We start from the raw sequence: 24225 nt of genomic DNA, 5'->3' as shown, positions 1-24225 counted from the left end.
TGTCGGTGTTTGCTGGCTATTCTCATTCAGAATAGAGTTAGTCATTCACACTTGCTCAGTCAAAAAACAAGAACTGGTAGATGCTAAAATTAATCCTAGGCAGGGTCATAAAGGTAAAGGAACAATTCAGTAAGAACATTCATTACGGAATATTGAGCATCTATTGTGAAGACATTGTGAAAAGACTTTACATTACGAGTGTCCTTGATTTTCAATTTAAGGTGCTTTTATTCCATTATAAGGTTTAATTTTAAGGTTTTATTCCATTTTAAGGGAAACCCTTTAAGCATATTTAGCACTTACTTAACTCTGAGTGTTCAATGCACCACACACACACACACACACACACACACACACACACACACAGTATGTTATCTCACTAATCCTTAAAACCATTCCTGCAGGGAAGGATTTCCCAAACTTTGAGGTTAACGAGTGCATACAATTATAGAGCTGGAAGGGACCCCCGAAAGGTGATCTAGTCCAACCGCCTACAATGCAGGAATCTCAACTAAAGCGCCCGTGACAGATCACTAGAGATCCCTTTGCAAGATGTCATCTTGTTAAAAATGCAATTTAGCAAATGGGATGAGGCACAGACAACGCTGCTGCTCTGCTCTACCAATGAAAACAAAATCTCCTCATCCACTGAGATTTAGAAAGTACGCAGCTGAGGGGGGAAAGCATCAGCCTAGTTATTTTAGCTTTACTCTGCAGAGTAGGACTTCTGAATGAAAAGGGGAGTATCACATGGATGCAGAGGATAAGGGGGAAAGGAATGCAGAGGCTCCAACAATGGAATGCTTTCATGCTCAAGAATGAAAAGCCGGCACAGCTGCATTTGGCAGGTTTAATTCTTTTTCCCTTCTATTATACAAAATATTTTACAATTTTAAAAACATTTCCCAACAAAAATCATATACAGATATTTATAATTAAAGGGCCCAATTACACAGAAGGGGAGAATCAAATGCACAGAGATAACCAGTCCCCCTTTTACTTTACAAAAGAGCTAAGGGGCAGAAGGATAATTAAGACATAGGTCCTGCCCTGATCTTTTGAAGTGCGGCAGTTAAACCCTATTTCTGCTCCCCCCCCCCAATGTACATCGCACTGGAGAGCTTACTCCCTTCAGTCACTTCTTCCCCGGGCGAGTTGAGACAAAACAGAACACTGTAGAAAATACGCTATGCTGGTGCCCAGTGAGATATGTCCGATCGTGTTGTGTCGTACCTTAAAAGTTAGCAGCACCTTTTTGAAGACGAGAGCCCAGAATTCCACACCATGATTCATTCATCCCTTTCGGAAAAAAAGACTTTCTTAAGTAGAATGATCATGTAAAACGATGTGCCAAAGACACTACACAGAGGTGCAATTTCAGCGCACAGATGAAGTGCAGGGGAAAGTATAAACATTTTCCTGCTCAAGGGGATTTGATTTGCTGGAGAAAGCAAACCCAGAAGATGTTAAGGGAGACCCGCAAGCCAGCTAACTGCTGTTGAACACAGACTACAATTCTCCAATGGTAGGTCCAAGATAAAACCATGAGTGACCGAACAGCCCTGGACCAAAGACAACTGAAAATGCATTGACGTGTAGTTCTCTGAAACATGGGGGTGGGAAGTGAGATTGGGTGGTGGGGCAGGGGTGAGGAAGCTGCCTGAATGAGGTGTGCATATGTCGGCAGATGGGGAGTTGTGGGCAGGGGAGATCAGCGCTGGCGAGGGCTCATCCTGCACTCGCAGGGGAGCCCATCGAAGAGTCACTGCTGAATCCCAAAAGCTTGCAGCAGTGTTGGAAGGTCCCGGGCGTCAGCCGCCCCATAAAGGTCACTCTGGCCCAGCATGGAGAGCGCCATACGGAGGGTGCTCCAGATGTTGTCAGACATGGCCCCCTGCTGGCCTCGCGGGCCCCGGCTCTTCTGTTGCATGTGCAAGGCCTCCAGGAAGTGCTCCACAGCCTCCCTGTTTTAAGACGGCAAGAGAGCAAGTGTCAAAGAGAAGCAGAGAGAAGGGAACATGGAGGAAAACCCAGTAATTAGGCATGGTGTCAGGAACAAGCCAGCAATAAATCACACACGCAAGTTGGGAGTTACCGTATTTTTCGCTCTATAAGACACACCTAGTTTTTGGAGGAGTAAAACAAGAAAAAAATATTCTGAATCTCAGAAGCCAGAACAGCAAGAGGGACCGCTGCGCAGTGAAAGCAGCAATCCCTCTTGCTGTTCTGGCTTCTGGGATAGCTGCGCAGCCTGCATTCGCTCCATAAGACGCACACACATTTCTCCTTTTTAGGAGGGAAAAGTGAGTCTTATAGAGCAAAAAATACGGTAACTCTTTCAATAGGAAGAACAGGTTTGACACAGGAGTGTGGGGCCTTTGCAACTCATCTCCGACAGGTGTTGCCCCCTTGAAGCAGTAGCTGGGACTGAGGGTCCACAGCTGCCTAAGTCCCCTCCTCCCCAGGGCTTGCCTCAAGCAATCAGAGACTGTGCCTGCATGAAGCCACCTTCTCCACCCTCTTCATGCCTCTGCTGGTTCTGGGAGATCGGGGTGGGTAGGGAGGTGAGCTTTTTGCAGAAGCTGGACTCATCTCTGCCTCATGGCCTCCAACGTACCTGCTTCTGCTCCTGCCTCCGCTTCTGGACTTGTTTCTGCCACAGACTCTCCCAGCTCACTAAGTCCTGTTACCTCTTCAGCTCCCAAAACCTCCTCCTCCCTATGTTTTCCCTCTGACCACTCATTGTTGTCCCACCACCACTCCTTGGGCTCTGAGTCCTCTTCCCTTGATGGTTCCTCACCTGGTTCCCTCCCCCATTCCTCTGCATCCAACCAGCCCATGACACATGGCGAGATCAAGGCAGCAGTTCCGGGGCTGCCACGCTCTTCCATGCCCCCTACTTGTCAAGCAACAACTCCCCAGGAGCTATGGAAATACATTTGTAATAGATGCTGCTCTACTCCTGCTTAACCCTTGCAAATCGTAAAGCCAAGGCAAGAAGCCAATCACGGCCAAACCAATCTCAGCTTGTCTGCATGGAAGAAGCATCACTATTATTATTTTTTGCTCGTATAGTATTTTTGTAATTAGTTTTCAATTACAATAACCCAATAAAAGCCTCACTGTCAATACCAAATTATATTACAATTAGTAGTGCCAATTGTTCAGATGCCAAATTATATTATTTTGTTGGCCCCCCTGTGTGCTAGAATTGATGATTCGATAATTTACTTTAACTCTGCATTCCAAAAAAGCATCACTAATTTTTAAAGGTGCCTCTGACCCCAGGCGATAGGTAATATTTGTCAGGGAACAGGGACCATAGAACCCACAGACCAGGCTCCAAAACAAAGACATATCCACAGTGCTTCCAGTTAAAGGATTGATCCGACCTATAGATCTCACCAGATCTCAAGAAGTGGACCCAGATACAGATAGGTAGCCGTGTTGGTCTGCCATAGTCAAAACAAAAAAATTTCCTTCCAGTAGCACCTTAAAGACCAACTAAGAATTTGGACCCAGAATTTGGTCAACGGCTATGGGGGCACAGGGGGTGGAGGCAGCCTGACCTTTCCTTGTCCCTCTTTGCCAACCCTTAAGCCGCTCACCTGTGGGCGCCAAGGTTGATGCAGCTGATGCCGAGATTGTAGCGGGAGCGGATGTAGCCGGGCTGCAGTTCCAAGGCATGCCTATAGGCTGCCACAGCTTCTTCACTCCGGTTTCCATTGGCCAAAGTAGCCCCTAGTTTGTTCCAGAGGAGATGATCCTGCGAGGAGACCAGAGAGAGCCTTATTCAACCCTGGAGTTCTTCCACAGAGAGTCCATGCTTCATTCAAGAACAGCACATTCCTTCCCAGCTTCCAGACCCCACCCACTGGTGACCCCTGTATCCCTCAAGTTCCCCATGATTTTAAAAAGCTCACTGGTACCCACGTTGCATAGTTATTTATAGGTCCAATTCCAGGTGCTTTTGTTTAGAAAACAGTACTTTTCTGAGTATAACTCAAAGTGTTGGTGCTGAGCTTTAAAGCCCTAAACGGCCTTAGCCCTGTATACCTGAAGGAGCGTCTCCACCCCCCATCGTTCAGCCCAAACACTGAGATCCAGCTCCGAGGGCCTTCTGGTGGTTCCCTCATTATGAGAAGTAAAGCTACAGGGAACCAGGCAGAGGGCCTTCTCGGTAGTGGCACCCACCCTGTGGAATGCAGTCCCATCGGATGTCAAGGAGATGAGTAACTATACAACTTTTAGAAGACATCCCAAAGCAGCCCTGTATAGGGAAGCTTTTTAAAGTGTAATGTTTTATTAGGTTTTTATATATGCTGGAAACAGCCCAGAGTGGCTGGGGCATACCAGTCAGATGGGCGGGATGGAAATAATAAATTATTATTAGTAGTAGATGTTTAAGGCCCACGGCAGTCTAGAATCTGGACACTTAAAGAACTTCCTTCACCTTTATGAACCTGCCTTTGCCTTAAAGTTGATGGAAAGACTATGGGCTTTGATTCTGAAAATGAAATAAACATCCCCCCACTTAGCAGGGTTCAAGAGAAGGCCAAGTCCGAACTCATTTGCCTCTGATGCCCTCTCTTTTCTATGTGGGCACATTTATTTGTTCTTTGCATGGTTGAGCATTCAGGTCAGGCAATCCCCACACCCGCGAACGGAGCGGTGCCAGTGGCGTAGCGTGGGTTGTCAGCACCCGGGGCAAGGCAAGTAATTTGCGCCCCCTAACCCGTGGATTTGCGCCCCCTAACCCGTGGATTTGCGCCCCCTAACCCTAACCCCCAGATGTTGCGCACGGTGCGGCCGACACCCCCCCCTGCACCCCCCACGCTACGCCACTGAGCGGTGCAGCCCTGACGCAGGATTCCCACCCTGTAAGTCCACCTCCCCAACCTCACACTTTTCTCAGCCACGCTTGCGCTCCTGCCTTACATTGGGCCGCGCACTCAGCGCAGCAGTGAAGCAGTCCACAGCCTTCTCGTACTCGCCGCTCAGGTTGAAGAGAACGCCCAGGCCACACTGCACGTCAGGGTCCACGGCAGAAGTGTTGCTGCGCACAGCCGCCAGGAAGAGCTCCTTTACTTCCACAAAAAGCGAGCTGGGGCGCGTGTGGAGAGGACAGAGAAATGTACAGGTAAAAAAGGTAAAGGACCCCTGGACAGTTCAGTCCAGTCAAAGGCGACTATGGGGTTGCGGAGCTCATCTCGCTTTCAGGCCGAGGGAGCCGGCGTTTATCTGCAGACAGCTTTTCCGTGGCATGTGACCAGCATGACTAAACCGCTTCTGGCGCAACGGAACACTGTGACAGAAACCAGAGCAATGCACGGAAATGCCGTTTACCTTCCCGCCGGAGCGGTACCTATTTATCTACTTGCACTGGCGTGCTTTCGAACTGCTAGGTTGGCAGGAGCTGGGACAGAGCAACAGGAGCTCACCCCGTCGCGGGGATTCGAACTGCTGACCTTGTGATCAGCAAGCCCAAGAGGCTCTGTGGTTTGGACCACAGCACCACCCGCGTCCCAGAAAGATATACAACAGGGTAACGAATCACAGAATTGCAGAACTGGAAGGGAGCCCTGATGGTCAACCGGGCCACACCCCCGCCGTGCAGGAACCCCACCTGTATTTCCCCAGTCCTCTTCCATCCTCGCTTTCCCCCGTTCCCCACACTCACTCGGTTAAAAGGGAGCCCAGGATGCGCTTGGAAGGCCCAAGGCCTGGGCTGGGCCCCCCGGCTTCCTCCTCCTCCTTCCCTATCAGATGAGCGTAGGCTGGCTTGTGGCGCAACCAGTCGCGCAGGGTCTCGCAGGCCTGCTTCTGCAGAGATTCATTGGTGAAGCTGACCGCCAAAGCCATGAGCGCCGTGAGGTTCCCGGGCTGCAACTCCAGGCACCTGTGGGAAAGAGGTCAAAACATGCAAGTGAAAAAACGGAAGGGGATCATTACTGTAACCGCAGGAGGAGGAGAAGGGAAGGAGCAGGTTTCTTGTTTCTTATCTCAGAACAGTCTTACCAAAAAGATAAGCAGCCCAGCTGGCTGGGAGGGTCCAGGCTCCCTTCTGAAATGCAAACCCTCCCCAGCTGGAAGATCTGCAGCAGTTACTGCAAATGTTCTGGCTGCAGAGAGCTCCTAAGCCTGGAAATTCGTAACAAAATAAAGCTCTTCCCCCACGAGAAAGTTTGCAACTGGGCAGCACTGAGAGATGGACCTCTGCCACAAACATGTGTTTTCCGTCCTGTTAACTCTCAGGTTTTCATGCTAAAATAAGGTGCGGCGAGCATCTGCCAAAGGCTCAGGAACTGTGAGGGAACTCTGTGGGCTGCCATCAGTCATGCCAAGAAAAAATGTAATTCTTCACAGTTTCCTGGCTATTCTTTGGCTCTGCTTTCCTTTCCCCAGCTACAGGTGTCATCCTTCCTTCGCTACTATCCTGCAGTTTGAGCACAGTGTCAAACTACTGTCTCAAAGTGTCTCCTCTCCTGGTGCCAAATTAGATTTATGGCCATAATATTGTATTTTGCAAAGGACGTCTTACGCCAGAGACTTGCCTAGCTTTTTCGTGCTGCTTGCTTTCCACAAGGGGGACGCGGGTGGCACTGTGGGTTAAACCACAGAGCCTAGAACTTGCCTATCAGAAGGTTGGCGGTTCGAATCCCCGCAACGGGGTGAGCTTCCGTTGTTCGGCCCCTGCTCCTGCCCACCTAGCAGTTCAAAAGCACGTCAAAGTGCAAGTAGATAAACAGGTACCGCTCCAGCGGGAAGGTAAACGGCGTTTCCATGTGCTGCTCTGGTTCGCCAGAAGCGGCTTAGTCATGCTGGCCACATGACCCAGAAAAACTGTCTGCGGACAAACGTCGCCTCCCTCGGCCAGTAAAGCGAGATGAGCGCCGCAACCCCAGAGTCGGCCACAACTGGACCTAATAGTCAGGGGTCCCTTTACCTTTCTTTCCACAACAGGTTTGCTGTTCCTGGCCCAAAAGTGAGCAAAATTGCAGTGGCAATGCTGCAGCTACATTCAAGGGTATTGCATACAGTTCAGTTCCCCCATCTCAAAATAAGGGGCTAATGATAGAGCGGAAAGAAATGCAGAGAAGGGCAACCAAAATGATCAGAATGTGGGGGAGGACCTTCCCTACAGGAAAAGGCTTGGAATATTTTAGTTTATAAAGCAAAGGAAGACAACTAGGAACCAAATAGGAGGCTGCGATGACTGTGCTGTCTTTAGGGTCCAGCCAAGGTTCAGGAACTCAAACAAAAAGCAATTCTTCATAAAAACATTAAAAACTTTATTTAAAGGTCTGTTGGAGAAAGAGGGTTTCAAATGGCATCACAATTTAAAGCAACTCGGAAGCAAGGAAAACAACAAAACTATCTTATCTGGCTAAAGATTAAGTAACACACAAGACACTGGAAGTTGAGCAGCAGGGCAGACTTCAATCTGGAATCATGACAGGAACCTTTGCGATGAGAGCTACTACGCAATAGCCCAAAGCCCAAATTTAAGTGAATGATGGCCAAGGTCTCATAACCCGAGGCAGCCAATCAGGATGACCAGTTGGTACAGCCTTCAAGAAAATGGGCATTCACCCCTCCCATCCTAAAGGAGCAAACACCTGTTTGCATCACGAGTTCTCAACTCCTTTTCCTTAGTTCTGGCTTCGAGAGCCTGATAAGGAACATCTGTGCTCAGATCCATTAGTCCAGAATTTCTAGCAGCTTCTCCCACACAAGAAAACCCCACAAAAAAACCCACAAAAACAAATTAGGCTTAAGGGGGACTGTTTATCCACTAGCGAGAACATCACAATATATCACCAGCTAAGCATCACAATATACTGATATATCATAATGTTTTAAATAAGGACGGAACTATATAAAGGGGAATGGGAACGGTAGCGCTGGGCGATATCTGGTTTTCAACATAGTGATATATCATTTGCTAAACATTGAGATATATCACAATGCCTGAAATAAGGATGGAGCTATGTAGAGGCATTGGCTGGCTTCACAGTTTTCCCCATTCTGTGATTTTTGACACACACCATGATTCGCAATCTATCACCAAAGTTCAAAAGTTATGAAACTGGTATCATAATATGGAGTTCAAACTGGGTTTGTACGATATATCAATATATCGCCCAGCCCTATTCTCCACAGAGGCTTATAAATTTATGAATGGCGTTCCCCTTTCTCATATCAACGCTAGGACTTGGGTCACGGAAGAATGAGGCTTAAAGTTTCAGTATACCACCAGTATCTCTAGCCATTTGGTTTCCGGCGTCATGCTGGACTTTGCCTCTGCAATTCCCCAAAAAGCAGCACAACCTCAAGGCGTTGCTACGCCAGGCAGGTTACTCACTTCCTGAGAGCACTGATGGCTAAAAGCTCCTGCTCATTCTCTGCTTGCGTCGTTCCCAGGTACTGCCAGGCCTGAAATGGAGACACAACAAGGAGTCAGGGCTGTTTTTTCAGTGCTTACCAGCAGTGCTGGAGAGTAGTGTCAAGTACCCAACTTCTGAAACATTTCTGTGTCCTCTCCCCCAAAGTGCCCAACTTCTCAGCGCTCCGAAAGGGAAGCGAATCCACTCAGGGCCAAGGCAGATGCTGCCCATTTTCCCATCGTCCACAGCCGGGCAACTCAGCAGCTAGCACAGTGCAACAAAGCAATGAGCATTGACCCAGTTTGTCTTGACAAAGGGCCAACACCCCCCGGCAACCTTCCCCAGCCTAACCTAATCCCTTCACTCACCTCCATGTGATCCGGGTTCTGCTGCACAGCAGCCTCAAAGTACAAGACGGCGTTGGGCAAGTCGCCCTCCTCCAGGCACTTCAGCCCTTCCTCAAAGGCCTGGGGATGATCGTGCACGGGGTTCTCTTCTTCAAACTGGTATCCCTACCAGGGAGGGAGAGTAAAGTTGTTGTTGTTGCTGCTTTTAAAGTGGATCTTGCAGCATTTGCTATTTAATTCAAGGGGCGGAGGAACACAGACCGTTCATCCCATAGCAAGGAGACCCTCCCCAGAGCCCAGAGAGGACGTTCTCTTTGGGCTCTGGGGAAGATTTCCTCGTGAGTAGGAGGGGCAGCAGGGCTTTGTTAAGGCTGCTCAGCCTCCCTGCCTAACAGCTGGGGTGTGGGGTAGCGCAGCAGCAGCTGCTTCCCTGTGCATCAGTGAGCACCTCCAACACACACTCTCCAGGGTGCTCCCCACTTCTGAGTTCTCAGCACCACGTGTGTCATGCACAAGTTGGGAGTTGCTTGTACCTACATTTTATATTTTATTTATGACTGTTACTTCATAAGTTGTTGTTGATGATTCAATTTATATACAGTGGTACCTCGGGTTACATACGCTTCAGGTTACATACGCTTCAGGTTACAGACTCTGCTAACCCAGAAATAGTAACCTCGGGTTAAGAACTTTGCTTCAGAAATTGAGAACAGAAATCGTGCTCCGGCGGCGTGGCAGCAGCAGGAGGCCCCATTAGCTAAAGTGGTGCTTCAGGTTAAGAACAGTTTCAGGTTAAGAACAGACCTCCAGAACGAATTAAGTTCTTAACCCGAGGTACCACTGTACTGCCGTTTATCAAAAGATCCTAGGGAGGTGTACAACGTTTAAAATACATTACAGAACACCAACGATAAAACCATAATACAGTGGAACCTCGGTTTTCAAATGTAATCCGTTCCGGAAGACCGTTCGACTTCCGAAACGTTCAAAAACCAAGGATCAAAGGGCTATCAGCAAATTCAATGGAGTAAAATGAGAAATGCACCTCAGAAGCCATTTGACTTCCGAGACGCATTCGAAAGCGGAAGTGTTCACTTCCAGGTTTTTGGCATCCAAACGTTTTAGGAGCTGAGACGTTCAAAAACAGGGGTTCCACTGTAAAAAGTATAACGACAGACAGCCTAATAATAAAACAGTACACAGGTCATAGTCTATCACAGGCCATAGATTATTCAATAGCCATAGGCCTGGGTAAAGAGGGAGGTCTTTGCCTGGCACCTAAAGACATGTAATGATGGTGTCAGGCAAGCCTCTCTGGGGAGAGCATTCCACAGACAGGGAGCCACCACGGAAAAGGCCAAATCTCTTGTTGCCACGCTCTGAATCTCTCTGGGATGAGGGACCTAGAGAAGGGCCTCAGATGACAAGTGCAGGGTCTGGACATTGTAGTTTTACTAGGCATTGTATAATTAAACACAGAGAGAGAATTCTGTACCCACTTGCTCACAATCTGAAATTGAGCAACCAATAGAGATGAGGAGGCAGGGTGGGGGGAGAAGGAGAAGGCCCCAAGCGGAGCCTCTGCAGGAGTACCTTGTCATAAGAGGAGCTGGCGAGATCCTCGTAGTCCGTTAGCCATGGATGGGCCTCTGCGTCTCGCTTGGCCATCTCCTCCCACTCAGCCTGGAGCTTGTCCCAGAAGTCCACATCTGACTAAAGAAGAGGGGGAAAGGAAGGTGAGGGAAACCCACCAGGTCTCTCAACGCAGCAGAAGTCTCACTCCAAGACAAAGCTTTTACAGAGTTACGATTAAATACAACAAACTCTGCTTATAGAGATGGGAGACACAGAGGCATACCAACAAACGAACGTGTTTGCATTAGGGGATATCCTGAGGTAGAGGACCTTATGCATTATATCTTACGCTGCCCCCTATATAATGAAGCAAGAGAAAGATTTTTAGCACCTATAATGGCAAGGTCCCCTGGCCAGAATCCCTCTGATATGAATTTATAGAATCATAGAGTTGGAAGAGACCCCAAGGGCTATCAAGTCCAACCCCCTGCCAAGCAGGAAACACCATCAGAGCACGCCTGACATATGGTTGTCAAGCCTCTGCTTAAAGACCTCCAAAGAAGACCTCCACCACACTCCTTGGCAGCAAATTCCACTGTCGAACAGCTCTTACTGTCAGGAAGTTCTTCCTAATGTTTAGGTTTATATCTCCTTGCAGACACTGATAAGTACGTGACCTGGCGTGTAGCGCTCTTTGCAACTGCCGCTAGGAAAATTAGAGCAAATTATATAGCCAAGGTAGCCACCAACTGTAAAGGAGATGAATTTATTTGACCCTATCTACATCAAGCTAGGGATGCAGGTGGCGCTGTAGGGTAAACGACAGAGCCTAGGACTTGCCGATCAGAAGGTCGGCGGTTCAAATCCCCGCGACGGGGTGAGCTCGCGTTGCCCGGTCCCTGCTCCTGCCAACCTTGCAGTTTGAAAGCATGTCAAAGTGCAAGTAGATAAATAGAGACCACTCCAGTGGGAAGATAAATGGCGTTTCCGTGCGCTGCTCTGGTTTGCCAGAAGTGGCTTAGTCATGCTGGCCATGTGACCTGGAAGCTGTACACCAGCTCCCTCGGCCAGTAAAGCGAGATGAGCGCCACAACCCCAAAGTAGGCCAGAACTGGACCTAATGGTCAGGGGTCCCTTTACCTTTATACATCAAGCTATATTCTATCTTTATCACCAGACTCTGAATATAATTGCACATTGTATTAATTAACATTATTTTTTAATACATTAGTGGCCATGTAATAATTTTTGCTTATAACTTTTATTATTTAATGTCTTAACTTGTATGTTAAGGTACTTTTATAGCTCTGTTTAGAGTAGGTAGTGTTTTGATAATATAAATATTTTAAGTTTTGTGTATCAATCCAGTATATTTTCTTCTAATTGTTGAATGATTCTGTGTACATTGTGGCAGCCTTTGGCTACGTGCAATAAAACTGACTCACTCACTCCAGGGGAGCCCTGCCCTCACCAGTTGTTACGTTACCTCCACAGCAGTCTTGGCTTCCTCAAACTCGTTCTCCAGGCCCAGCGTGTCTGCAGAGTGTGCAAACTGATCTACCCAGGCTTCGGATGTGTTCTAGAAAGAGAGCATAGCAGGAAGGTACTTTCTCCCACCTCAAAGATGGATAAAGGGTGCAGCCTGGTCCCATTTCTTAACAAAGCAACAACAAAGCAACCTACAGTCACATAAAGCATACTCAATAAACACATGAGACGTAACCAGCTGTGTTCTTAGATAAATAAGATATACTATTCATAATATCAAATTGTAAATTTCAACAGAAGTAACTCATAAAGTTCGTCAAACGAACAAAGCAGAAGAACTAATGGATCAGATCATTCTATAGTCAGTTCATGCGTAAGGTCCACCCATGTATTGGTGTCCATTCCACCTGTCTGTTCATAAAGTCCAAACCATCCACATGAAAGGTTGTTGTTGTTGTTGTTTAGTCATGTCCGCCTCTTCGTGACCCCCTGGACCAGAGCACGCCAGGCCCTCCTGTCTTCCACTGCCTCCCGCAGTTTGGTCAGACTCATGCTGGTAGCTTTGAGAACACTGTCCAACCATCTCGTCCTCTGTCGTCCCCTTCTCCTTGTGCCCTCCATCTTTCCCAACATCAGGGTCTTTTCCAGGGAGTCTTCTCTTCTCATGAGGTGGCCAAAGTCTTGGAGCCTCAGCTTCAGGATCTGTCCTTCCAGTGAGCACTCAGGGCTGATTTCCTTCAGAATGGAGAGGTTTGATCTTCTTGCAGTCCATGGGACTCTCAAGAGTCTCCAGTTACAGTTCCACAAAATCCTTTCACAAAGTCTAAGAGAAGGATTTCTAGAATACTAGCCTTGTTTCACCATCCTGGACTTCATCAGTAGTTAAAGCTCATATGTGGTATTACAGGACAGTGGATCTTATGGCATAGTAGTAGCCTTTCATGTGGATGGTTTGGACTTGATGAACGGACAGGTGGAATGGACACCAATACACGGATGGATCTTATGCATGAACTGATCCACTGGGCCTTCTGCTTTCTTCGTTTGTTGAACTTCATGAGTTACTTCTGTTGAAATTTACAATTTGATACTTTGAATAGTAAATCGCATTTATCTAAGAACACAGCCGGTTACGTCTCATGTGTTTACTGTGCCATTTCTTGGCAAACAATATGGCAGGCACAACAGAGTGTAAAAATTTGGGCCTACAGGACAGAATCATCACTGGAAGGTCTGCACTGTGGGTCTTCTCTTCCCCTAGACTACATACACACTGCTCTTTGCGCAAGTTGACACTCCTGGACACCAGTTGTACTCCCAACACTGAAGACGTTGGTTATTGGCCACACAAGAGCATGTTGCCAAGAAGCACACAGCTCGTGAGCAGCAGAGCTCTACCTGTTGGGAGTCCTACCTGCTGCTGTATAAACTCAGTTGCCCATTGTTCTGCCTGATCCTGGTCTCTGGGGGTAATGGTCACCCGATTTGCCTCGATGGACACCCTCCCATCTCCAATCTGGCGGACAAACTTTAGGAACTGCATGAAGAAAGGAGACACAGGGAGAGAGACCATCACCAACCATCCCTCAGAACAACCTCTTCTATCTGAACTAGCCTGGACCGTCCGGACTGAGCAGAGCCAGAGGAGGCACATTCGGCTTCCTTGAGGGAAAAGGAACCTGGGAGTGGGTCCCTCTCAAGCGGTAGCCGCTTAAAACAGTTGGACAGGGTCAGACACTCTTATTTCCTTGAAAGTAACCTCCAAGAATAACACCAGGCTGGAAGGTCTAGGCCCAACTGCCCCCCTTAGCTCAAAGCCCTTTCTGCCAACCGTTTGCCCCGGATTGGAAGCAAGAAGATCAGGGAACATCCAAATCCTAATTCTTAAAACAAGACTGCCATTTTTCAAGGAGTGAAGGCAGAGAAGGGAGAGGTGTGTGGGGAGAAGAATGTGTGAGTGTAGACAGACATAAATACCGTATTTTCCCCTCTATAACACTCACATTTTTTTCTCCTAAAAAGGGGAAATGTCTGTGCATGTTATTGAGCAAATGTGTGGTCCCTGGAGCCGACTGGCCCAAGTACAGGGGCAAAAATCAGATCGCTGAGGAGGGAAGGCTAAAGAGAGGAGGTTGCAGCTTTCCTGCATTCTGCCTCAGGGTCTTACTGCCCACCGTTTTTGGTTGCTATGTTTGCTCAAACGCAACAAAGAGCAGGGAAATCCCCTGCCCTCCTGGCAAGCAGAGGGGAAAGGAAAGGATCGCGTCCTTCCTTCTAATTCCTTCCTAGTCACACTGCGCGCAGGCTCCAGCCCACCCGGCTCAGGTTCCTTCGGCTAGGAGCGCAGCCGACAGCCACCACCTCCTCCTCTCCGTGCTCCGGTGCTGCTGCTGCGTCCAGCATCGCAGGCAGCCGGAAAATGCAGGTGGCGGAGATAGGGGGGCTGGCTTGGGTGGGGGAAAACTTTTGACTTCCTTTCCTCCCTACCGTTAAATCCCTCTCCTGCATTCTTAGCCAGCTGCTTCTCCGCACACCCCTCTCGTGCTCCTTGTCCCTTCTGTGTTTTTCCTTCCCTCCCCACTTAAAATGTGGTTACAAAGCACGGATCCACATGGATCCTCAGGATCTTTGCATTGGGTCACCCCAAATTCACCATCAGATCACATAGCATGTCCATGGCTACAGCCTGCACCCAAAAAATCACGCACCCACTGTTTCCTGGGGCCACAATGGTGCAAAAACATGGTTACAAAGCACAGATCCACATGGATTCTCAGGATTTTTGCATTGGGCTACCCCAAACTCACCATCAAATCACATTTCTGTGGCCACAGCATGAAGCACAAAAATGATACATCCACCAATTTTTTTTCTTGTTTCCCTCCTCTAAAAACTATGTGCGTGTTATGGTCAGGTGCGTGTTATCAAGCGAAAAATACGGTATTTTGAGGAGGAAACAAAACGTTGCCTCCTCTGAGGGTCTTCTGCTGGTTCCCTCACTGTGAGAAGCGAAGTTACAGGGAACCAGGAAGGCGGCCTTCTCGGTGGTGGCACCCTTCCTTCAGATGTCAAGGAGACAACTTTTAAAAGACATCTGAAGGTAGCCCTTTATTGGGAGGTTTTTAACACTTGATGTTTTTATTATGTTTTTAGATATGCTGTAAGCTGCCCAAGAGCGGCTGGGAAACTCAGATGGGCAGGCACGCTCATGGTCAAGCACTCATATTACCTGTGCCCAATTCCCTACAAAGAGAATTCTAGTCTCTTTTTTTACCTCAGAGTCATTCAGTTTTGGGTCATCCACTTTTGCAAGAAATTCATTGGCAGTTTTCTTGAGGTCTTCTTCAGGCTGGTATTCCTCATACCTATGATCAGAAAGAATAAACGTGGTTCAGGAGCAAGCTAGGAGGACGCTATGTACTTAAGTGTTTGACACAGCCATCACAAAAATAAACCGCTGATGTGTTTATTTTATATCTCCCAACCCTCCAATTTGCAATGCAGCTTATAAAACGATCAGTACACAAGCATTTCAATAACAGCATTTGAAAGACTATTAAAATGACAGAAAACAGCCTACACCACCAACAACAAAAACTAAAGCCATAATTAGGAACAGAAACAAAAAGGCAAATGAATTGAAAGGCAAGGCCAGAGGGCGGGGAGAGTCCTTCAAGTGAAAAGACAAGATTGCGCCAAGAGAGCCTCTCTGGAGAGAGATTTCCATATCACAAAATGGCCGTCCCTGGGAAAGGTGAGTTGTGAGTGCCTGGAGGCGGTTGGAGGATGGCTGGCGGCTAACAGATTGAGGTTGAATCCTGACAAGGGGGAACAGGAGGCGGACGGGTGTGGGGGACTCCCTGGCCCTGAATGGGGTAACTGTGCCCCTGAAGGAACAGATGCGCAGCCTGGAAGTCATTTTGGACTCACAGCTGTTCATGGAGGCGCAGGTTAATTCTGTGTCCAAGGCAGCTGTCTACCAGCTCCATCTGGTACGCAGGCTGAGACCCTACCTGCCCGCGGACTGTCTCACCAGAGTGGTACATGCTCTGGTTATCTCCAGCTTGTACTTCTACAATGCGCTCTACGTGGGGGTACCTTTGAAGGTGACTCGGAAACTGCAATTAATCCAGAATGCGGCAGCTAGACTGGTGACTGGGAGTGGTGGCTGGGACCAGTCCTGAGAGACCTCCATTGGCTCACAGTACGATTCCGAGCACAAATCAAAGTGTTGGTGCTGACCTTTAACGCCCTAAAGGTCTCGGTCCAGTATACCGGAAGGAGTGTCTGCATTCCCATCGTTCAGCCCAGACACTGAGGTTCAGCTCCGAGGGCCTTCTGGCGGTTCCCTCATTGCAAGAAGTGAGGTTACAGGGAACCAGACAGAGGGCCTTCTCGGTAGTGGCACCTGCCCTGTGGAACGCCCTCCCAGCAGACGTCAAGGAAATAAGCAGCTATCTTATTTTTAAAAGACATCTGAAGGAAGCCCTGTTTAAGGAAGTTTTAATATCTAATGCTGTATTGTTTTTAACACTCGATTGGGAGCCGCCCAGAGTGGCTGGGGAAACTCAGCCAGATAGGCGCGTTATAAATAATAAATAATTATTATTATATATAAAGGAGCCTCTAAAGATGATCAAAGTGTTTGGCTTCCTTGAGAGGGAGAAGGTGGTCCAAAGTCATAAAGAGCTTTCAAAGTTAAGCACCTATGTTTTCAGTAATGCCCAGAAAACACCATGAATCTGGGGGGAAATCCTTAAGCCCTGGTTATGTTCCATTTCCCTAGCGTGAATCAACTGTCTAGCAGTCACATTCTGCTCCAGCTGAGATTTCAGAGTAGCCTTCAACGGAGAGCTCCACATATAAAACATGCCAGTAGTCCAACCTAAAGGTTAACAAAACATAGGTAACAGCAGCCGTTTCTAAGCAGCTCCCTTATTAAATGCCTTTCTCCATTCAGTTCACTATAATTCTACTCAATATGGCAGGGCATCATGGAAAACAACAGCAGCCCAGAGAGCTTCAAGGTTCTTTGTCCGGATAACAATCTCCCTCTCTCCCTTGTTGATCCGAAAAGCCTTGAAAAAAATACATTAAACTGAAGACCTCTCTGTCACGGTGTAATTTTAAACCTTTCCCCCTGGGGCTGCAGGAGAAGCCAGCTGCTTCATGGAAATGGACCCGTCTACTCAGAACTCGGGCAGAGTGCTACTTTGAGCTGCAGCGTGGCTCAAATCCCAATATCTCGTCGGCGTCACTGCGGGAAGTAGGAACAGAGGTACTCACCATTTATCAGCCAGGGTCTGATCTTCCGATTCACCCAGCCACAACTTCTCCTCCGACTGCTCCAAATATTCCTCGGCCCACTTGGCAGGAGACACAGACAAGGGGTCTTTGAAGAAATAAATAATAAGATTTATACCCTGCCCATCTGGCTGGGTTTCCCCAGCCACTCTGGGTGGCTCCCAACAGAATATTAAAAACACGATAAAACACCAAGCATTAAAAACTTCCCTAAACAGGGCTGCCACCCCCTTACCAACTCCTGTCCCACCTGTAACCTCAGCAATGAACTCCTGGGACCAATCGGCTTCATTGTAATCCGTTGAGACGTCCACTGTACTGTCGGCAGCGCCAAGGAATTCTTGCGCCCAATTCTCCGACAAAGCCAGGGCCGCCACACCTGGAGCTGAGAAGAGGAAGCCGGAGGGAGTCAGAACAGTGCTAGCTCAGGTGATAGTGTCCTACTGCCCACAAGGCTGAGAAAGGTCCCTATGGGGCAGAATTGGCTTCCCAATCCATCCCCTTCCTCGGGGGGCACATCCCCCTCAACAAGGGATGGATGGACAGCAGCACCATCACCGCCATTCACCCAATAAATATTTTGCTGGTCTCTGCTCATGCTAGGACTCCCAGGCCTCTTACCTCTCTGTGGAGCCTGTCGGAAGCTGGACTGCTCAATTTCCTGCATCTCGGCCAGCAGGTCATCCATCTTGAATGTTTGTGGGGCACGGGACAGCAGGGGGCCATTCTGCTCTTGAAGGAACTCTGCCACCAGCTGCCAGAAAACATAACGTCAGCATGTGTTACGGCCGGGTGATCTACGGTCCCAAACCAGTTGAAGGCCATATTGTTAAATCTGTTTCATAATTTTTGACCTGGCATTATATTGTGGATCGTGATGTGTGTTAGGGGTGGGTGATGGATCGTCCAAAACCGGTTTGAAGTCCATATTGTGATAGCGGTTTCAGAATTTTTGAGCTGGCAATATATCTCGAATCATGACATGTTTGTGTGTGTGTGTGCGTGCTATGCTAAAATCACGATGTGGGGAAAGATGCTTCTGTCGATTCCAGCAGCCCGTTAGCTCTCCTGGCTCATGCAGGGGCGCAGAGAATCACAAGAACAGGCACTGGGGGGAAAATGACAATGTAGAGAAAACCGCGAAGCCTGCCAATGCCTCTACATAGCTCCATCCTTATTTCAGATGTTTTAGTAACATATTGGTATATCGTGATGTTTAAAGGTAAAGGGACCCCTGACCATTAGGTCCAGTCGTGTCCGACTCTGGGGTTGTGGCGCTCATCTCGCTTTATTCAGCTTCCGGGTCATGTGGCCGGCATGACTAAGCCGCTTCTGGCGAACCAGAGCAGTGCACGGAAATGCCGTTTACCTTCCCGCTGGAGTGGTACCTATTTATCTACTTGCACTTTGACATGCTTTCGAACTGCTAGGTGGGCGCTGGGACCGAGCAACGGGAGCTCACCCCGTCGCGGGGATCCAAACTGCTGACCTTCCGATCAGCAAGTCCTAGGCTCTGTGGTTTAACCCACAGCGCCACCCGCGTCCCATCGTGATGTTTAGTATACGTTGAAAACCAGATACTGCCCAGCCCTAGCATGTGTATGAGGAAACAATATTGAGCGGGTCAAAGGGAAGGAGGAAAACAAAGAGAAGAAACATGGGGTGTCTTACTTCATCTTCAGAGGCTCTTCCAAGAGGTTTGGACACCTGCAGAAGAGAAAAAGATTGCTACCCAACGGCAGAATAGAAATCGCAAAGGATTAAAGAGTTGCATCCCCCAACGGATTTCTGCTTTCTTTATCTTATGCTTTTTTGTCCATTTCAGGACAAATGGGTATTATCCATTTTTAAATAGGCAGAGATAGGGTGGGGGGCAGGGAGATAAGAAGGCCTAGCATTAACCATTGAGGGATTATTTTCCCTGGATGAGAGATAAACAATTCCCGGCTCCCCAAAGCGGTACCACTCCCCCCTCCCCTTCCAGCTTTGCCAAACTTACCATCTCAGGCACGGGGGCATTGGGAGGCCAAGCCAGGGGTCCCCGAAGCCCCTCCTGCTGCAGGCCTTTGTCCTGAGTGAAATGGCTGGCCAGCTTCATCAGAGGATTGGAGCCTCCGCATTCCGGCTCCACCAGCTCCCTCATTGCCATGGCGGGAGGCAGGAGACGGCCACAGCCCCACGACCCTCACCTGCCCAAGGGAGAAGCAATGGCAAACCATGTAGAGTCACAAGGCTATTGTTATCATTCATCTCCTGCACCCAGGTAATCTGGTGAGGCAGGTTTCTGACAATGATGCACCGGAGAGATTACCCAAGGGACTGAAGATACGACTATACTCGCAGCTTACAAACAGATTGCTTCTAGGTGTAGACTCTGCATGGACAAATATAATGACATTTGGAATGCGTTTATACAATATATAGTACTGTGGCTAAACATATATGTTTATGATACTTATATAGCAGATGAACTATATAAGTACTTATATAAAGTTATATAAAGTTACTTATATAAAGTACTTATATAAAGTACTTATATACTGCTATGTAAGTACTTATATATCAGATGAGCAAATATGGAATTGAAACAGTCTGTGTATATAGGAAGAGAGTAAAACTTTTTCTGCACATATTATTTTATTTCTGCTTTATTTTGTTCAATTGAAATATTGAATTATTATTATTTTGAAGGCAGCCCTGTATGGGGAAGCCTTTTTTGTGTGTAATACTTTATTATGTTTGTATATATGTTGGAAGCCGCCCAATCAGATGAGTGGGGTAAAATTATTATTATTATTATTATTATTATTATTATTATTAATAGACAAAAAAAGCTTTTGTAAATGCATAAGGCAGGTTTACAAAAATTGCCAACAACTGAGGCCTCATTTGTACTGCACATCTAAAGGGGGATCACATCACAGCTTCCCCCAAATAATCGTGGGAACAGTTTGTGAAGGGTGTGACAGAGCTGAAACTCTCAAAGTTCCCTCTGAGGAGGGATTGACTTTTAAGACACTCTGGGAACCGTAGCTGCGTGAGGGGAACTGGGATCTCCTAACCACAGCCAGGTGGGACGCAGGTGGCGCTGTGGGTTAAAGCCTCAGCGCCTAGGACTTGCCGATCGAAAGGTCAGCGGTTCGAATCCCTGCGGCGGGGTGCGCTCCCGCTGCTCGGTCCCAGCGCCTGCCAACCTAGCAGTTCGAAAGCACCTCCCGGTGCAAGTAGATCAATAGGGACCGCTTACCAGCGGGAAGGTAAACGGCGTTTCCGTGTGCGGCTCTGGCTCGCCAGAGCAGCAATGTCACGCTGGCCACGTGACCCGGAAGTGTCTCCGGACAGCGCTGGCCCCTGGCCTCTTAAGTGAGATGGGCGCACAACCCCAGAGTCTGTCAAGACTGGCCCGTACGGGCAGGGGTACCTTTACCTTTAACCACAGCCAGGACCCTTAAACTACAGTTCCCAGGATTCTTTGAGGGGAAGCCATGGCTGTTTGAAGTGGCACGTCCGGGGCCCAAGGGAGGCAGGACACGGGCAGACATTCCTCTGCCCACTTGCCGTGCGCACAAGAGCAACACACCTGCACAGGGAGTAATCCGGAATAATTGCCACTTGCAAACGATGCAACCAAACAGCCCCACCACCTACAGTGGCCGCCTCTCGAGATGAAAGCGCAAGGAGTGCCAAGTCCGACCAAAGGTTGACCCAGCCCAGATATAAGACAGGGAGCCCCTTCACACGCGTAACTGTGCGAATGCACCGACACACCCGCATCATGCAGGCACTTCGACTGGGGGAATGCAAATCCCACAGGAGCCAAGTCCGAAGGTTCGAGGTCCCTTTGGGCCCCCCAGTAAAATATTTGAGAGGGCTACCCCCCCCCCAAAAAAGTTGGTGGGCATGGTGCGCGTGCACTGCATCGTGCGATGGATTCTGTGGGGCGGGGCTTACCTGGGCCCCCCAATATTTCATTCCAGTTTCACCCCCAGCAACTCCCACGTTCGGCTCTGGCCTCTCCCGACTCCTGATGGTGTGTAGCGGTGGGATGCGACTCTGCACATGCTCAGAGGTGCCCTCTCCCCGTGGCTACTTCCCAAAACCCGAGGGCTGAGCCTGGCTGGCTGGTCCTCTAGGGGGGGCTGGAATTGGGGGCGAGGGGGAGGCAGATTCCAAGCCAAGCTCCCAGGCACTCCCTTTCCGCGCATCTCAACATCGTCTGCACGGGGAGGCCGTGGGGTGGGGCGGGCTTGATGCCTGGACACCCCCCCCCGCTGCACGACGCGCCCCCCCCCCGGGCTCCCCACCCCCCAGCAAAACAACTCACCAGGCTTTGCAAGGCCTCGCTGCGGAGCCCCTCCCTCCCTCGGCTGGGTTCCTAACTCGGGGCGGGGAGGCGGGGGGCGGCCAGGTGTTCCGATCCGGGGGGGGCACGTCGGGGCTCCTCCTCCGCCCAATGCAACGCCGAGCTGCAAAGTCCCGGCCTGGATCTTGCAACATTCGCGAAGGAAGCAGCCAGGGGGCGGAGCCAGCTCTTAAAGGCACAGGCGCCACTCCGGGGCCACCCGGGCGGGCGGCTCTTTGCAAGGTGAAAGCCCACACGGGCTCCGCCGACAGGCGCATGCTCCTTCCTCGGAGGTGGAGGTGGTGTCGGCTTTGCTCCTTAGGGACGAGTCCCGCTGAGCTTGCAAAAATCGGACTTTCTTAAAAGCCCTCTCCTGGGGCGCTCCCTCGGGACAGGGTTTGTTGCAACAAAATCAAGGAGGGGGCTTGGATTGTCCAATGCCGGATTTAGGTATAAACTGGTGGTTTGAATCCCTGCAACGGAGTGAGCTCTCATTGCTTGGTCCCTGCTCCTGCCAACTTAGCAGATCAAAAACACATCAAAGTGCAAGTAGATAAATAGGTACCACTCCGGCGGGAAGGTAAACGGAGTTTCCATGCGCTGCTCTGGTTCGCCAGAAGCGGCTTAGTCATGCTGGCCACATGACCCGGAAGCTGTACGCCGGCTCCTTCGGTCAGTAAAGCAAGATGAGCGCCGCAACCCCAGAGTCGTCCACGACTGGACCTTTACCTTTAACTCCGTACAGTCAGCTCTGACTAGTAACAGTTCTCTAGAATTGCAGACATACATCTTGCCCAGCACAGCCTATATCTTCCGTATATCCGTGAGCCCTGGTCTTCTCCCAAGTGGGACTGCCTTTGAAAATAGAAACCAGGAATAGAAACTTCAGTTGGTCCCTGATCGAGCAGCAAACTTTTTAATTTGGACTGCCTGATGCAATCCCAAGACACCAGTTATTTTCTACCTGCCTTGGCTGTTTCTCCATTTTTGGCCAAAGTCAAAGCGCTCGTCTTAACCTCTAAAGCCATTCCGGGTTGGGGCTGTGTGATCAGTTGTCTATGCACTGGTTTTTGAGACTGGTCTGCAGCTAATGCAGAACACAGCAGCTAGGGGGCTTGTGGGGGCAAACTAGCGTCAGCATATTGTTTATATATTTGCATATTGTTTGCAGTATTTGTACTGGCTGCAAATCTGCTACTGAGTCAAGTTCATGGTTTTTGGTGCTCACTTATAAGGGACCCCTGACCATTAGGTCCAGTCGCGGACAACTCTGGGGTTGTGGCGCTCATCTCGCTTTATTGGCCGAGAGAGCCAGCGTACAGCACATTTCTCCCTTGCGTCCTGAGTTTGAATGTCTTCAAATAAGTCCTCAATGGCAGAACAGGCGGATGATAACAAGCGGTGTAAATAGTATGATGATGATGGAATAGGATGTCCCTATTTTCAGTAGAGAAATGTTGGAAGGAATGGTACTTTAGAGGGGCCGCTAATGTAAATAAGGGTCTTGCCATGTGACACAGGCCTGTATCATCTTAAGAGAAGTACATGCAGAGGTTGGTAACTTGAGGCACAAACACTTATAGTGGGTTGGTGGAGAAGCTTCCTTTTAGGCCTCTTGAAAAGCGCTTTTTAAAAGGAAGTGCTTCCCAAGAAGAACTGTGCCAGAGAGAGATGAGCAGATTCCCTTTTGCATTGCCTAAAGGACTGCAGGGCACCAGCCTGGGGGAAACCAGTAATTGGGACTCACCGTGAGACAGGGACCTCATTGTGAACCAAGGGGCCAGGATATGCTCACAAAAGATCCAAGGGGGGCACATTTTACTACCGACAGAATAAAAGACCCAGGCATATTAATCTGTTCTGGAGAACAAAGTTCAACCTAGTCAGACTGTGCTAAAGGGAGAGGTCAAATCCAGTCAGCTAGAAATAAAGACTTTGCCGGATCAGCTGGGACAAAAAGCGTAAGCAGTTATAAACAGTCCAGTGGTAAAAGTTGGGTCAGCCTAAGGTCTTTTGGCACTTGCGGCAAACCCCAAAATGGTGCACCCTCCCTGCCAGGGAAGAAGGGGGTGAATGAAGATCTACACCAGGATCAATACAGGAAGAAAGATTGATACTAGGATCTGCGGCTCTTAAGGATCCTGCTGCCTGAGGCGGCCGCCTCACCTTGCCTCCTAGGGAGACTGGCCCTGGGCAGAAGACTCAGCAAGATCTAGCAAACCTGGGATCAGCCTGCTGAGCTAGAAAAAGAGCAAACTTTTTAATCGTGGAAGAGTTAACTAGGGTTTCCCAAACTTGGGTCTCCAGCTGTTTTTGGACTATAACTCCCTAGCTAACAGGACCAGTGGTCAGGGACAGTGCCGGATTTAGATATAAGCTAAGGAAGCTATAGCTTAGGGCCCCTCTTGGGGGCCCACAAAATATTATAAGGAAAAAAACACCTGGGTGTACATTTCCAAAATATAAGATAAAAAACAATTAAAATAAAACCTACTTACAGCAACAGTGTTTTGTGTTGTGTAGGCTCCTATGATGTAAGTAATGGGCCTGCCTGCTAGCCTGCTTCCTAAAATATCACAAAAAACAGCGACAATTTGTTGTTGACAAAGGACAGCTGGACACATAAAGGGCCCCATTACCTTCAGTACAGTGGTACCTCGGGTTACATACGCTTCAGGTTACGGACTCCGCTAACCCAGAAATAGTGCTTTAGGTTAAGAACTATGCTTTAGGATGAGAACAGAAATCGTGCTCTGGCGGCACAGCGGCAGCAGGAGGCCCC

The 24225-nt window shown here is 48.9% G+C and overlaps 1 protein-coding gene and 1 long non-coding RNA gene across 4 annotated transcripts in view; one reads left to right on the top strand and one right to left on the bottom strand.

The window, feature by feature from the left end:
* Positions 1 to 838: 838 nt before the first annotated feature.
* PEX5 (peroxisomal biogenesis factor 5) lies at positions 839 to 21517 on the bottom strand. 3 transcript variants are annotated; one of them, XM_081894194.1, is made up of 16 exons: positions 21426 to 21517; positions 19101 to 19290; positions 18773 to 18808; positions 17723 to 17855; positions 17352 to 17486; positions 17084 to 17189; positions 15072 to 15162; positions 13212 to 13334; positions 11796 to 11888; positions 10328 to 10447; positions 8756 to 8899; positions 8366 to 8436; positions 5681 to 5899; positions 4939 to 5104; positions 3609 to 3766; positions 839 to 1964 (listed from the first exon to the last, which is right to left on the bottom strand). In XM_081894194.1, exons 2-16 carry the CDS (start codon positions 19248 to 19250, stop codon positions 1763 to 1765), a joined length of 1947 nt encoding a protein of 648 aa, XP_081750320.1. In that variant the 5' UTR covers positions 19251 to 19290; positions 21426 to 21517; the 3' UTR covers positions 839 to 1762. The 3 variants fall into 3 exon arrangements, with proteins under 3 accessions (XP_081750320.1, XP_081750321.1, XP_081750322.1); XM_081894195.1 differs by lacking the exon at positions 21426 to 21517 and adding an exon at positions 21053 to 21072; XM_081894196.1 differs by lacking the exon at positions 13212 to 13334.
* LOC309360446 overlaps positions 11895 to 24225 on the top strand; it is a 359212-nt gene continuing 346881 nt past the window's right edge. Inside the window, exon 1 of the long non-coding RNA XR_014164157.1 lies at positions 11895 to 12256. This is a non-coding gene — a long non-coding RNA (uncharacterized lncRNA). The remainder of the gene's footprint in view (positions 12257 to 24225) is intronic.

The sequence above is a fragment of the Podarcis melisellensis genome, assembly GCF_964234715.1.
Source record: "Podarcis melisellensis genome assembly, chromosome: 17".
Taxonomy (NCBI): Eukaryota; Metazoa; Chordata; class Lepidosauria; order Squamata; family Lacertidae; genus Podarcis; species Podarcis melisellensis.
Note: the sequence above shows the minus strand (reverse complement) of the source record. Positions and strands in the feature narration are given on the sequence as shown.